The 14,866-nt window shown below is 32.8% G+C and overlaps 1 protein-coding gene across 1 annotated transcript; it reads right to left on the bottom strand.

The window, feature by feature from the left end:
- Positions 1-6,573: 6,573 nt before the first annotated feature.
- On the bottom strand, positions 6,574-13,639 carry LOC21387330 (protein LIGHT-DEPENDENT SHORT HYPOCOTYLS 10). Its single transcript, XM_010111574.2, has 2 exons — positions 12,902-13,639; positions 6,574-6,854 (listed from the first exon to the last, which is right to left on the bottom strand). Exon 1 carries the CDS (start codon positions 13,527-13,529, stop codon positions 12,945-12,947), a length of 585 nt encoding a protein of 194 aa, XP_010109876.1. The 5' UTR covers positions 13,530-13,639; the 3' UTR covers positions 6,574-6,854; positions 12,902-12,944.
- Between the last annotated feature and the right edge of the window lie 1,227 nt (positions 13,640-14,866).

Raw genomic sequence — 14,866 nt, 5'->3', positions numbered from 1 at the left:
CATTTTCCATTTTCTTCTTCCATTTTCTCGGCAACCAAACAAAATTTACAAAAAGAAAAAAAAAGGAGAAAACCCAAACCTGTCAGAGTATGTTGCCTCTTCGAAGTCCTGGCGGGGGGTAGGGCGGCGGGAGCGGCGGCGGTGGCCGGAAAGGGGAAGAAGAGAGAAGGGATTGGAAGAGAGAGAGAGAGAGAGAGAGAGAGAGAGAAGGGAAGAGAAAGAGAAGAGGGCCGGCGACGGCGGTGACAGGAAGAGGAGGCAGAGAGAGAGAGATTTTGTAAGAGAGAGAGAGAAAACATCAGGGAAAAATGAAGAAGAAGAAGATAGGATATATTAGATTAGACTTATTTGCGATGACAATGTCGTCGTAAATAAATTTAAAATGTCATCACAAATACGTCACAGCTGGCAATTAGTTGGGACGACATAATGTCGTCACAAATAATATTTGAGTCGTCACAAATAATCATTTTTTTCGCATTTAGTTTTTGGTGAAATCTTAAAAAGATTATTTACGATGACAGAGAAAATGTCGTCACAAATAACATGAAATTATTTGCGATGACATTTATCGTCGCAAATATCTTATTATTTGTGACAACTTGTCGTCGCAAAAATGGATTACCTTGGCAGTAAAAATCCGCGCCATTGAAATTTGCGCTCCAAAATTATTTGCGACGACATTTGAGTTATTAGCGACGACATGGTTATTTTATTTAACGGGGAGTAATTGCGATGACATGTCATTGCAAAAAATGTCGTCGCAAATGGCCTTCATTGTTGTAGTGTGATTGCTTGTTGTCAACTCTGGCTTTTGGGATGAGAAGGAAGTTTGAAAAATATTGGGAAAATGGGGAAAATATTCACTGTATGTTGTTTATTGTTGTTGTACTTGACCCTCGATATAAAAAGGCATATCTTTGGTACAGTTTTAGCATGATTTATGATGCTTCCACAGCCTTTAAATTGTGCAACAAAGTGGATGAAACAATGGCTAAAATGATGTCCTTTTATGGTGAAGGGGTAGATAATGAAAAAAAAAAACAAGAAATGGCGTAAATACTCCAAAACAACCACCTGTCCAAGCGGCCAATGAGTTGCTAAGTCAATTCTTGAAGCAACGAGGGGATAATATGGAGAAAAATGACCTTGAGAGGTATCTAGTTGAAGAGAATGTGAACCCTTTAATCCCTGATTTTGGTATTTTTGAGTGGTGGAAAGATAATAGCAAGAAGTTTAAGGTTTTGGCTCAAATTATATGTGATGTACTTACTGTCCAAGTCTCCACAGTAGCTTTTGAGTCAGCTTTCAGTACTAGTGGTCACATTCTGGATCCATTTAGGAGTTCTTTGAATCCTAAGATGGTGGAGGCTCTTGTTTGTACTCAAAATTGGTTGAAATCTATACATGATTGTATACAAGTAAGAGACTATTTAGATGACTTGGAGACTTATGAAAACCTAGGTAAGACAATAATTTGTATGTATCTTAATCTATTTCATTATATGAACTCTAAACTATCCAAATTATTACTTAAGCTATTTTCATTTCTCTTGTAGATAACTCAACTCCATGTCCTACTACAACCATTGAGGAGCATATAAGTTGGACTGATAAGAATGGTTGCTGTTGCAGTGCTTGCTTTGGAGGGATTTGAATTAAGCCTCTATGTTTGCTTTATGTTAAGACTAATTTATGAGTGTAGACTAATTTATGTTTGCTTTATGTTTCATGTTGGATGGACTACTTTGCTTCATGTTTGATGTTGGATTGAACTTTGAATTGTTATATGTTTGATTGTTGGAGTTATTATATGTTAGATTGAACTTTGAGTATTTGATTTTTTAAATGTTGAAACCGGCCACCCAACCCACCCCGCACCACCCCAACCCAACCCAAACATGATTGGGTTGTGAAATTTTTTTAACATCGTTGGGGCCAAATATGTGCAACCCGCACCCTTTGGGGCGGGGGAAGAAAAAACCTTACCCCGCACCAACCCAACCCATGAACAGCCCTAAGAAGGAGGAGGAGAAAGTTCAGTGAAAAAATGTTTGGGGTTTTTTTTTTTATTATTTTTTCTCTTTTGTAATATTTACTCTTTTTAATATTTTTAATTAGAATTTAATGTTAAATTACCTTTTAATGACGTGTCTGTTAAATTTATAGACGGATTAAAATAGAGGGAGTAATTTGACATTTTTTCTATATATAAAAGGATGTTTTGAATCGTTTTAAAAAATTAAGAGGCATTTTGAGATATGGTGCATAATTCAAGTTATGAAAATAATCTTTAAAAAAAGGAAAAGCATCTTGATTAGCAAACATCGAGGAAATGGAGACCATATCGCTAGGATTTATCAAGCACGAGGAAGAAAGCCAATTTTAATTGTTTCAGCAAAAAACAAAAACAAAAAAACATTTTTTAGAAGTTTTTCCAAGAATTAACTTAATATTGCAGTTGGATCCCCCACCCAGAAAATAAAGGGATCCTAATTGGATTTTGGGACACATTCCCTACTTTTATCTTTTCTTTTTCAAGAAATGAAGGAGATTGTCCTTTTAATTAGGGATGATAAAAAATTATGTCATTTCTTAAATGCAATTTCTCCTCTTACTTTATCCCTTTATATATTAAATTTAGCTGTGGAGAATTTTAAAAAGACGTTCTATTTTCACACATCTCTTTACTCTCAACATCCTTTTTAATTATAATTTTTTATTAGAAAAGACTTTCATGTAAAATGACAAAAAATAACAATTATAATAGACTTAATTACATGATTAAATTTTATATAAAAATGAAATATTTTTCTCTTTACACACCCCACGTGTGATTTTCTCATATTATAAACAATTTCTATTTTGAAATTTATGGTAAAACTTTAATTCAATAGCTATTCTAAAAAATTACATAGATGCATGTTAAATTTTCTTTACTATTTGTTCTATAATGATTGTTCTTTTGCCTTTTCATTTTTGAAGGGCAATTTGTGTTTTATTTTCTTTTCGTGAATTGATTTTTTTTTCATTTTGTTCTTTTTTATGCTAATTATGCTCGTTTATTTATTTTTCATATTTTTTCCATTTTGTATTTTTAATCATAACTCAATACTATAATAACTTTGTTGCCATATTTTTATTTATTTTTTATTTCTGGAATTATATTGCTTTCTATTTATATTTTTGAGTGTCCTTTATGTTTTCTGAAAAAAGATTTTAAATTTTCTTTTTGTCCAAAAAAAGGCGTCATACCTAAAGTTTAACTAAGAAAAGGAAATATAAAAATGATAATAATAAAATTAAAAATTAAAATAAAATAGTGGGTGTGAAAAGAAAAATGAAATGATCAAGAATTAATAATCATGTGAAAATAGTTTAGGTTAATTTTGGAATAATAAAGATGTGTAGAAAGTAATTTCGACCATTTTAAAATTTTGTGGAGTGTGTGTTTAGAAGAGGGGTGTGGAGAGTAAAACATGGTGTGTAAATAGAACCATCCATTATAAAAGTAAGGAACAAAAACTTAAGTGGTGAGTTTAGCAGGGTATATATGCATATATGTTTTTTTAATTCTCATTCCTTAACTTTTAGGACCCAACCTGCAACCATAGCTCTTGATGCAAAAATAGTCCCCTTTACCGGTGGCGGAGCTATACAAGGTCGAGTGTTCAAAATGGGCCGGGCCTAGAGGGTCAACATGAGCACACCACGCTGAAAAGTGGGCACGGATTGATGCGACACAACAATTAATTGGACCTAACTAATCCGGTTTTTTAAATGGGTTGGGCTTGACGCGATTTTAGAGCGCAAAGCACACTAAGGGTTTGGCACAAACATGGGTAGGGGCACATGCACAAACACGTTAAAAACACGATAGGAGCCCAATTACAGGCATGATTTACGCATGAATTAAAAATAAATTGAGTTTACTCTTTTATTTAATTTTGTATTTCTTTTTAAGACTTATAATTGCGAGTTGTTTTTAAATTTTTGTTTTTTTTTTTTTTCTTTTGAGAGAACAGGCATGGTGGGAGTTTAAGTATAAATGTAGAAGTTATGAATGAACCGCCAAAAGATCGAGAATTCGTGATTTCGTGAGTGAGAGTCGCTGGAAAATTATTCAAATATATTGATGGATTGTTTAAATGATTGTCGTTAGATTGACTTCGAATTTATAAGAATTACTTTTAACGATAGTGATTTAAAATAACTGCAGTTAAATCATTCCGTATTTTTAATACCCCTTTCAACAACAATTGTGTGAGAAACCGTTGTTGTTTGATGTCGTCTATTTAGTCTTTTCTTGTAGTGGTTGTACTTTATTTTACACATTCAAAATCATTTTCTAAGCACCAGATTAGCCTTTGTGAGCTCACATATCAGCCGCTCATTCTAGTTTCCGGAGACAAGTGCTCCGTTTGTACCAACTTTATCACTGGCTTGCTTGTTTGTTTCTCAATAAAAGTTGTTATTTCCATTTTACTACTTTATCATTTCACTAAGAATCCCCAAATTCCCTCAAGTTTCTAACATTAATCAAGCTGAGCTACTCATTATTATATATCGAAGAGTTATATTAATTTGTTTCTTCAATCTTCATGATCCATCTAATACCGCAGATCATCATAGTTCCTTCACCGAAATATCGGTAAAAACTAATTCAAACGCGCAATGGTTCGAATACCATATATGGTTCAAAATGCGACTCTTCACTCTTCTTATGTCGTTATAATTTGTTGATCAAGAAGAAAACGGAGGTGATTCCTTGGCGCTTTAGGAGCAAATGGTCTACGTCTCTCCATTATCTCAATAGTATCACGTTTTGGGCCTCACATATTTATCGAGAAGGCAATCAAGTTGCAGACAAGTTGCGGGTCTTATGGAGTTCAAGTATATTCTTCTTAATTAGTGGTGGAGTTTACAGTTCTTGATTTCTGTACACAGTTAGTTGGTACAGAAATGGCTGGCCTTTTTTCCCAAGCGGTAGCCAATTCTTTGGACAAATACGTACTCTTTTCCGTTCACAAGGTGTGAGTCATGGCTCTATTCTCTCTACAGGGATAACTACGGATAACTGCCAGGTACTTTTTTTTCTTAATCATGATTTATATTGTATTTGGGCTTCCTTAGCTTTTTAACACTTTTTGGACATCACACTGTATTTTTCTTTTCTTTCTTTTTTTTTTAAAATAAAAATTAGAGTGATGGGCTTAATGAGAAATTGATCGTTTTTAAGTGCCAAGTTAAGACTTAAGTGGGATGTGATTTTCTTTTTTGATGTTATGTTATAGTTCTCCATTCTCTTCGGTTCTCCCTAGAAAAAAAAAAAATTAATAAAGACAGACTTTCCATTTCATTTTATAGAATTCATACGTAAATATTGTGATAATCATGAAACGTACGTAGAATAGTCGTTAGAAACGTAATATTTGATTGCTCTTTTTGTTGAAGAGCTTTCCAGCAACATATTTTACAGACCTAAAACAAAGCCAAAGTAAAATTAGCGTCGAAGTCAATTACATATAGTGAACTAGCGGAGAAAGCTCCTGATCCTCCATGCCTTAAGCTGAAACTCAAACCACTGAGAAAAACGGCTGGCCAGTAGAATGGTCCGCAATATACATACACATATAAAATATGGACGAGTTTTTAATGGTTACGTTATCATCAGTGGTTATTCATCAAATATAAAAATATGATGACGTTGTGTGATAAAAATCTAATTTCATATATTGTCATAATTCTTTTTTGGTCAACAATCCAATTTATTACAGCTGTTAAATTAATATCTTATGACTAAAATCGTGCTATAATGATGTGTGAGTCTAATTTTTCCAAGCTGAAAGCTGTTCATGTAATATGAGGCATAGATGGACATTACTTTCCAGTGCTATCTCTTACGTACTATATACTTGGAGATATTAAAAATATCTTATCATCAATACATCTTCTTCGCGAGCTAATTAGAAGACTACCATCTTTAATAAGAGATCCAAACTCTTAATTACTGGAGACAATATTTAATGGAAGTATTTGCACGATATTTATGTTAGAATTATATTATTATTGTTGGTCAACCTCCTAATAACTTTTAACAATTTACTTAGTAAAACTGGTAATTAACAACCATATAACATTAGATCAGTGCAAGTCTCGTTAATTAAATCATATGGTCTAAAAGTGCCGTCATCCATATGTCATCAATTGAGTCACATATACTAGATCTTTATTTAATATCTACTATATTTTAGTACAGCTAATAAGGACCAACTAGGGTTTGTCCTTGAAAATTTTTCAATCTCGAAATTATTTGTAGGGATGCCTTATTGTACGACATGAAAGCATTACAGTACTGCGTTAACTGGATACGTTCATGCATATGTAATGAGCACTCTTAATTATTCATCCCATTTTTCGTATATAATAGCAAAAGTACTCGTACTTTTCTGCACCATCCTACATAATTCGTAGGGAAATGTTGGATGAATTTGTAACAAAAGAATCATGAACGGTGGCTTTTCGCAACTGAAGAAAAATAATTACTCTTGTTTCCCATTCAAATAAAGATTGATAATACTGGGCAATATATATAATGTTGCTGCTATTTCATCAAAAAGTTCTAGGATATATATAATATATATGTAACTAATTAAACTTACAATATGTATTTGGTAGTGCTACTAAAAAGCAAACCGTTGAGACTTAGCTTGCTATAATAGAAGATTATTTATAACTATTATAACATACTACGTACTATTTGCAGAAATCTGAGGGATTACATTTTCAAGCACATTTCTAGCATGTCCCTTTTCTATCCCCTCCCCCATCCATTTGCCCGCTGGGGTGATCATCTGCAAAATAATATTCAGTGAAATGCAAATTAAAGTATATCAATAATGTTTTATGAGCTACAAGGATAACGTAAATAAATTTAAAAAAAAAAGAAAAACTAAAAGGATCAATATTGGTTTGATCTCTTGTGATAATTAATCACATTTATGATGTTTGTTTTGCAGACGTATTGATTATGACTAATTAAGAAGTTAATTATACACCATCATGAAGTTAGCTAGTGTTATGACTGATAATCCACTAAGACCCTTCTAAAAAATGTGCACATGATATTGCGCAACGATTTATTGAATTAATGAAAGTATAGAAGAAATTTCCAAAAAGTATTAAAAAAAAAAAGAAAAAGGAAACTATATGCATATGCATAGAACAAATGTGTGTGTATGTGCTTATCATTGTAGTTGTGACAAAACCTCCGAGAGTATGGATGGAATAAGAGGAGACTAATAATCAGATTAAAAAAATTGTACGATAAAGAGTGTTTTGGTATGCCGTGATAAATTATATTCAATACAAATATCGCTTATGAGTATATTTGCTGCAATAATACTAAATATTGTGTAGTACATACACTGCAATACAATATAATATACCACAGAGTTCTAAACAAAGATTAAATGCATTATAGATCTCTTGTTATGAATGCTACTATGTCCTCCCATTTTTTAAATTAATATCCCATATTATTTTCTCAGCAAGGTTACCTTATCACTAGTACATGTCAAACCGTTAAATCTAATAAAATAAAAATATAAAATATATGAAACTGAGAAAATTTAACACCAATTTGACAGAAAAAACGGAACTTTACAAATAGTGTGTTTTTTTTTTTTAATCCCTCAATCTTAAACTCAAAACTAAATTTGTTGAAAACGACTCGTACATCTACTGCATACCAATTGAGCTAGCTTCAATTATATGTATGGTACTGCCATTCCACAATCAAAGAATACTAGATAACTGACGTGGGTTGTCAGTCACTGGCTAGCTTGTTTGATAGCTACAGAGACAAAACCTCCTTTCTATATTACCTAGCTAGTTCTCACCAATAATATACTAAAGTAAAGCAATGAATTATTTGAGGTCGTACAAGTATAAATGTATACCGCACATTCGTTCTAACTTTTAGCTATTTCAATTCATTATACTATTTTCTATGCATTAATATTCCAAGTTTTCTAAGGAGTGATAAATAATTTAATTAAATTTCTACCATAAAAGGAAATTATCGAACTTTATCTACTGGTTTATCACTAGATTGGGGCCATTGTTTGGATCAATCTCAATAATTCATGCAATTGTGGGCACAAAATGATTTAGCCTAGGATTTAGAGGCAGTGATAGTTTGTTCCATTTTAGTACTTTTACATTCAGGATTCACTGTTAGTGAAGTTATGTATACATATATATATATATATATATGGGTTTTATCTCATAATCTGTTGGTTTGCATTACAAAACAAACATTAACAAAGCATGTGATTCTGTATATGGTCATTTTTTTCCCCTTCTGTAAAAGAAGAGAAGCAAAATTAGGATAGGAAACTATATATAGTACATAATCCAATAAGTTTAGCACCAACTAAAGCTCTTTATCTATGCCAAATCCCATTTAATACACAAAAAATAATTTAAAAAAGAGTAAACTAACTCGAAGGGTGCAAGTGCAACACAAAATAAACTCGCTGAAAATGCTTACAAACGCATCTTACAATGAAAAAGGAAAACAAAAACTCATTAAAGATTTTTCGCTTAAAAAATGAAACACGCCTCATTAAAACCCCTAAATGTAAAGATCTAATGAAAATACCCATCTGAGAGAAACAAAACGCATGATCTTCTAGAAGAAACAATTGCCGCGTGCGTGTGCACAAATACAAATGAATAAAGAACCATGAAAAAAAAAAATATGGATAGGGTGAGATGTGGTTTCCAGTAGGTGCCAATATAATTGAGATGTACTAAAAACTGAAGAGGACGATGATATTCTTATTAAAAAAAGAAAAAGCAAAAGTAACCTTAAATTCATTTTTTATATAGGCTTAGATAAAACTGAGCTACATATGAATAGTCTTATACTATGTAAGAGGCCTAAAAAGTTCAAATCTAGGTTATTTCATAGCATGCAAAAGTATCAATACAAGATCTTAAACTTTTGATAAAAGCAGGAATATTGTCATCTCTGAACAAAATTCTCGGAGGAAACTGGAAAGCATGTAATGTTTTCATCACCTAAACCCCAATAGCCCCTCCCTAGCTAACAGATTAAATTTTGAGGAAAAGATTTTTGTTAATTTAGTTGTGTATTTATACAATAACCACTTGTGCACAGCCTGAATAAAAAGCAGTTCCTTTTGTGCTGGGATTAATTGCTTAATAATTATAATATCTATACTAATTATATATTATTTGACCTATCATGGCATAGTTTCTATTTTTGCACGTGAATAAAAGTAGCTTGTGATTATCATAAACAAAACTTGTATATACAAGTACAAGTATTTCAAGTGGTAACTGACTTTGTCTGGTCTCTACTTTATAAACTCTCTAGTGTTGAGATATATAACACTTTGATTCATCCTTCTACCCTTGTGAAAAAGTATAAAATTGCATATCAAACCTCAGTTAATGAATAATATTTGATAATAGGGATCCAAAATTTACGTTTCTCCAATTCAAACTAGCTATATCTACCATTGTCCTTTAAAATGAAGCGCATTACTATCCTTTTAGAAGTAAAGTTCAAAAAAGAATTTAAAATAATGATAAGAAAATCATAGTATAGCAGAATTAGGATTTCACACCAATTTTGATATCTGGCTAATAAGATAAGGCCCGAATATAATGTCTGGCATATACATGAAGCATTAAGCCGTACTCCTTGTCACTTTATTCCCTTATATATTGCTGATCTCTCTCCTTTATCATTTAGATTTTACTGAATCAATACTGATCAATCTCATATTTTTAATTATGTGAGAGCTTGGAAGTAGTTAAAGTTTAAAAGCATTAAATTATTATGAATTTGAAACATTCTGTAGTACTAATTAATCTATCTTTGTACGTGGTTTGGTATTTTATCTTTTTTCAGAAGTGAATTTTAAAGTTCTCCTTAAAAAATAAAAAATAAATAAAAAATAAAAAATAAAAATAAAAAATAAACCGGAAGATTTATACAAATTAAGTGTGCGCAAGAAATGAAAGATATTTTACTTATTACAAAAACTCTGCAACTCTTGTAGTGCGGTTTCTCTGTTAAATCTTACCATTTTTTTTTATATTGCCTAAATGAGTTAGCTAACAGATAAGAGATCATGCATGACAGATATTTTTGAAACTAATTATATATATATAAAGAATTTTTTCTCACAAGTTTGCAATCAACATGCTGAATTGATCTCCAATAAAACAAAGAGGAGTGCTAGCTAATTGTTAGGGTCAGAAAGAGTTTCCAATTATTAGAAATTTGACTTATCATCAAGAAACCACTACAAAATCTGATTGGATACAAGGTCTGATAATAAAACTTCTTTTCTAGTTTAGTGAGCTCTTTATTTTAGTATTTAGGAGAATTCAATCCAATATAGTTCAGTATATTCATTTTAAATTTAACGGGCTAATAGTACTATCATTGATCTATTTGTGTTGTTTATTATAAATTATAGAAAAAGCCAATAGGCTATCCTAGTTTGTAATTTCTTTATATATTAATAGAAACTTCTACCAATTTAAAAATATTTATACCGTACTCTATACGATGGATCCCATTAATAACGAAATGTCTACAACTAATTTTTTAAGGTCGCGTGTCTTGTTTTATGGTTTATCATCCACCTACTTGTGTCTATATATATATATATATATACATATATATGTATATGTATATGTGTGTATATATAGGTGAATGTTATAATAAAAAAAATGAACATTTTTCTGTTTAGAGATGCCTATTTCACTCCATGCTCAATTATTGCATACATAGTGTGAGAGTAACTAGCTAGCTAGCCAATAGTGGCTTTATACATAGGCGTAGACTCAATTAACTACCATAGGCTTAGGGGCGGACTCCTAAAAATTTCCAAATGTGTTCAGAGAGCATAATAAAGTAAGTAATTTTCTTTTATAATTAGGTAATAAAAGAAGATATTAATGCTTAACGACTAAAGATTAATATGAAGTTAGATGACTAATTTTACTACACAAACAGGGCGTCACGGCCAGTCTATCATCTCGTTCATTTTTCTTCTCTCCCATCTCCAACTTAGAACCGATCACCGAGGCCTTCATTAGCAAAAAGGTTCCAATTTCATTGAAGATTGTTTTGTTCTAAATGCTTAAGCGTGTATAAACCGAAACTTCTAAGTAATAAGAATTCATTTTGCCAGCTCCAACTTACTGTTCAACTAGCGTATATTTTTTTTGAAAGGGAAATTGCATTTAATTAAAAATTGATAAACAGTCATCTCGGTATAATATTAATGACCTATTAGAGGGACAGACACACGCTTGAAGCCCGAAAATGAGAGAACACCTCGGCACACTAACAATAAGCACACATAAAGCTCGAATTGAAGAAACCCCTCCTATCGAGATAGGTTTTCAAGCGTTGAAAGAACAGATCACCTAACCCCACAAAGAGGGGACATCTACACGACATAAAAAAAATTCTAACCAGATCAAGACAATGCTATCATGAGACATACAAATGGCCTTAATTTAATAATTTATTATATATTTATATAATATTTAGTGTATGTTCTTTTTAGTTTTATTTAAGTACTAATTGACGTGTCATTTAAAGAAAAAAGAACGATTAATACTTCAACTAAGGACTACTACTTGGAAGGTTCTAAAATGTACAATATATATAATCCAACTAATGTTTTCCCCCTTCTAATTTCAGCGAAATAATTCTATCGGAGAATGTGGCAGAAGTTTGAGATTAAAGTCAAACGCAAGTAATTTACTAACGTAGCTGGCCAATACAAAATATACAAGACGATGATCAAAGACATATTAGACAAAAACATACAATGACGTACAGTACAATGCTTGGTTCATCAAGATCTTGAAACGCATTTGTGATTATATATTTATTATGAAAATTAATCTAGTTTAAAAAAGGAACAAATTCTTTAACAATTAAATAAATGGCCAGCCAATGAACTGTAAACATATTCTAATTGATTATGGTTCCACCACAATTAAAAGTATATTATAGAATCTTGACGCACCAAGCACAAATTAAAATCCAATCATTATATATTGGATTGCTAACGTTTTTACTAATGATCAGAAAACAACGTATAAAACCGTTTTCCATGAAAAAAAAAGGAAGAAAGAAACGGACAATTTATAAAAATGTATGCATACACACGTATATATATGAGTTAGTTTTTACGTCCATGAGTATATAAATCACATGCAACGTATGATATATCACATGGTAACCATGGGGAGCAGAAAATCGAACAGAATCACAAAAAGGCCAGAAAACAAACGAAAAGTAAACGAGTAATGAAAAATATTTAATTAGGACATCACAAACAGTGTTTTTGCCTGATTTGAGAGAGAAAGAGAGAGAGAGACAAACAGTTAGAGAGAGAAAATATTAAAGCCTATATATGCTTCCCACCCTAATTATGGCATCTTATACATAGCGAGAGAGTGAAAGATGTTCAAAACTTACCTACCAAACATCTTGGATCAGTGTCGCAATTACGGTATCTACGACAATAATCAAGCAAATTAGGGTTTTTGGGGTCTAAAGTCTAGGGTTTTAACATGGAATACAGATCCCCAAGTTCGAAGATCATTATTTCATCCTCAATTGGAAGAATTCTTCTTTCTGGAAACTTAACAAGGGCTATATATACCAGACCCCCTTTATTATTCGTTGCTTATATATCAAATTTTGAATGAATTAGACAGTTGAAGTATGAAGCAGAAACAACAAGACTTTCAAAACAAATGATAGCTATATATAATAAATAAGAAGTAATAAATTGAATTTAAGATTAATAGACGAAGATAAATATATGATTACCATGAGATCAGATCAAGCTAGCAGGATCAGATTGAGGGGGCAACTAAGAAGACTGCTTCAAAACCTTGGAGTCTTGATCAGTAGTGGTGGTTGGCTTGATGAGCTGATTATTCCTCTTCTTCTTCTTCTTTTTGTAGGGAATACCCCTGGCCTTGGCTTGACACTCCTTCACTTCACGTAAGTAGACCCGAATTGCTCCGTTCCCGAAAGGGTTGGTCTCGGGGGAGCCGCCGTGCTCCTCGTAGGCTGCACGGAGCCGCCCGATCAGCGCGTCGAGGCTACCCCAGGCCTGCCGGAGGGGGCAAGTGCACGGCGCGGGGGGGTCGGGCTGCCCGAAGAACACGCAGCCGTGCAGGTGGACCTTGGTCTTACCGAATTGGTCGAGGTAGCGAAGGAAGTCGAGCACGTGGTTGCAGTTGCACTGCGAGAGCGCCACCGGCGGGGTCTGGTTCTTCAAGTACTGACCGAACGTGTTCCAGTCCCGCTTCTTCTGGGACTCGTACCGGCTCAGAGGCGCGGCCGATGGTTGCTGTTGATGATGATGAAGATCGGCGGGGGCGGTCGTCATCGTTATGGATCGCGACGACGAGCCCTCCGCCGCGGAGTCTTTTCGTCTGTCGCCGGACATAGAGAGAGAGAGAGAGAGAGAGAGAGAGAGGAAGGAGGAGAGAACTCCTTGTGTAGTTTTTTCTCTTGGCAAGAAATGACAAGGAAGGAAAGAAAAGAAGAAGAAATGGAGGTGGGAGAAAGAATTGGTTTAAGTGCAGAGAGGAGAAAGATGAAATCACATCTTTGGGTCTACTGAGAGGACATGACATGGGCCCTATGAAAGTGCTTATGTTCCTCTTTTCTCTCTCTCTCTCTCTCTCTTCCCCTCTTTCTCTCATTTTAATTAATTTTTGTGACACTATTTGCACTAACTATATTTTATTAATTTAATCTGTAATCATGCACTCTTTCAAAAATTATGCATATTTAAAGAAAACGATTAATGAAATCTAGCTAATTGCAATACTAATGGTATGTCATCATCCATACAATCATTATCACTATACATTTTAATTTCTTTTTTACATTATGATCATATAGAATAGAATGGACCCCGGTAGACGACTCATTTGTCGGTGTTATAAACTTAGTCCAAACTCATGAGTTTTCCCGTCCAATGTTAATTTTACAAAATTAGGCCTATCAATTGATCTTATAACCTGGTACTGCCTAATTATTCTTTTCATTCACTGCCAAAATAAAATATTAATATTTTTTTCACTGATCAGCAAGGGCTAGTAATAGGATTCTATTATTATATATTAAAAGAGCTAAAGAGGTTATTGTGAAAAATCATTACCACCATGATCAATCCGTGACCACTAAAAAAGTAATAATGACCAATATATAATACAGAATGATATCCCAATGTCATTGCCGATCGATTCTATAATTCATTTAAGGGGTTTTTTATCCATATTTTATATTTCATTATTTTTTCCTTTTTGGGAAATCTTTTTATTGTTCTTATGTATTTAAATTACTTGTTCACATACATATTCTCACACTAATTTCTTCATACTAAAGATAAATTTATGCATATATCCTGATTCCTATTTGTATGACGTTGGTTCACTAGATTAATCATCCGTCGGAATCTTCATGTTTATGACTTTTTTTCAAAGACTTTGCTTGAATGGGGCAGAGAAAACAGTAAATTATCAGGGGTACCCTGAAAATCATGTTTTGAGATTTTGAGCTATCTGTATGTCAGATTTTGAGTGCATCTACGTGCATGAAGTGACCAAACATTCATTATTAAATATGCATGTTCGTATCCCCGGCCCAGAAAAAATATTGCTGTATATATATACACACATATATGTGTGTATATATATATAAGCAGGAAATTTTCTAGTTGTACTGGTGAAACCTCGAAATTAATTTCTGTCTACTTGTTGTTATTAAATTACCACC

The sequence above is a fragment of the Morus notabilis genome, unplaced genomic scaffold, assembly GCF_000414095.1.
Source record: "Morus notabilis unplaced genomic scaffold, ASM41409v2 Scaffold1927, whole genome shotgun sequence".
Taxonomy (NCBI): Eukaryota; Viridiplantae; Streptophyta; class Magnoliopsida; order Rosales; family Moraceae; genus Morus; species Morus notabilis.
Note: the sequence above shows the minus strand (reverse complement) of the source record. Positions and strands in the feature narration are given on the sequence as shown.

What these genes read in the sequence shown, in the direction of transcription:
- LOC21387330 (XM_010111574.2), bottom strand. Translation starts at nt 13,529, where the DNA reads ATGTCCGGCGACAGACGAAAAGACTCCGCGGCGGAGGGCTCGTCGTCG.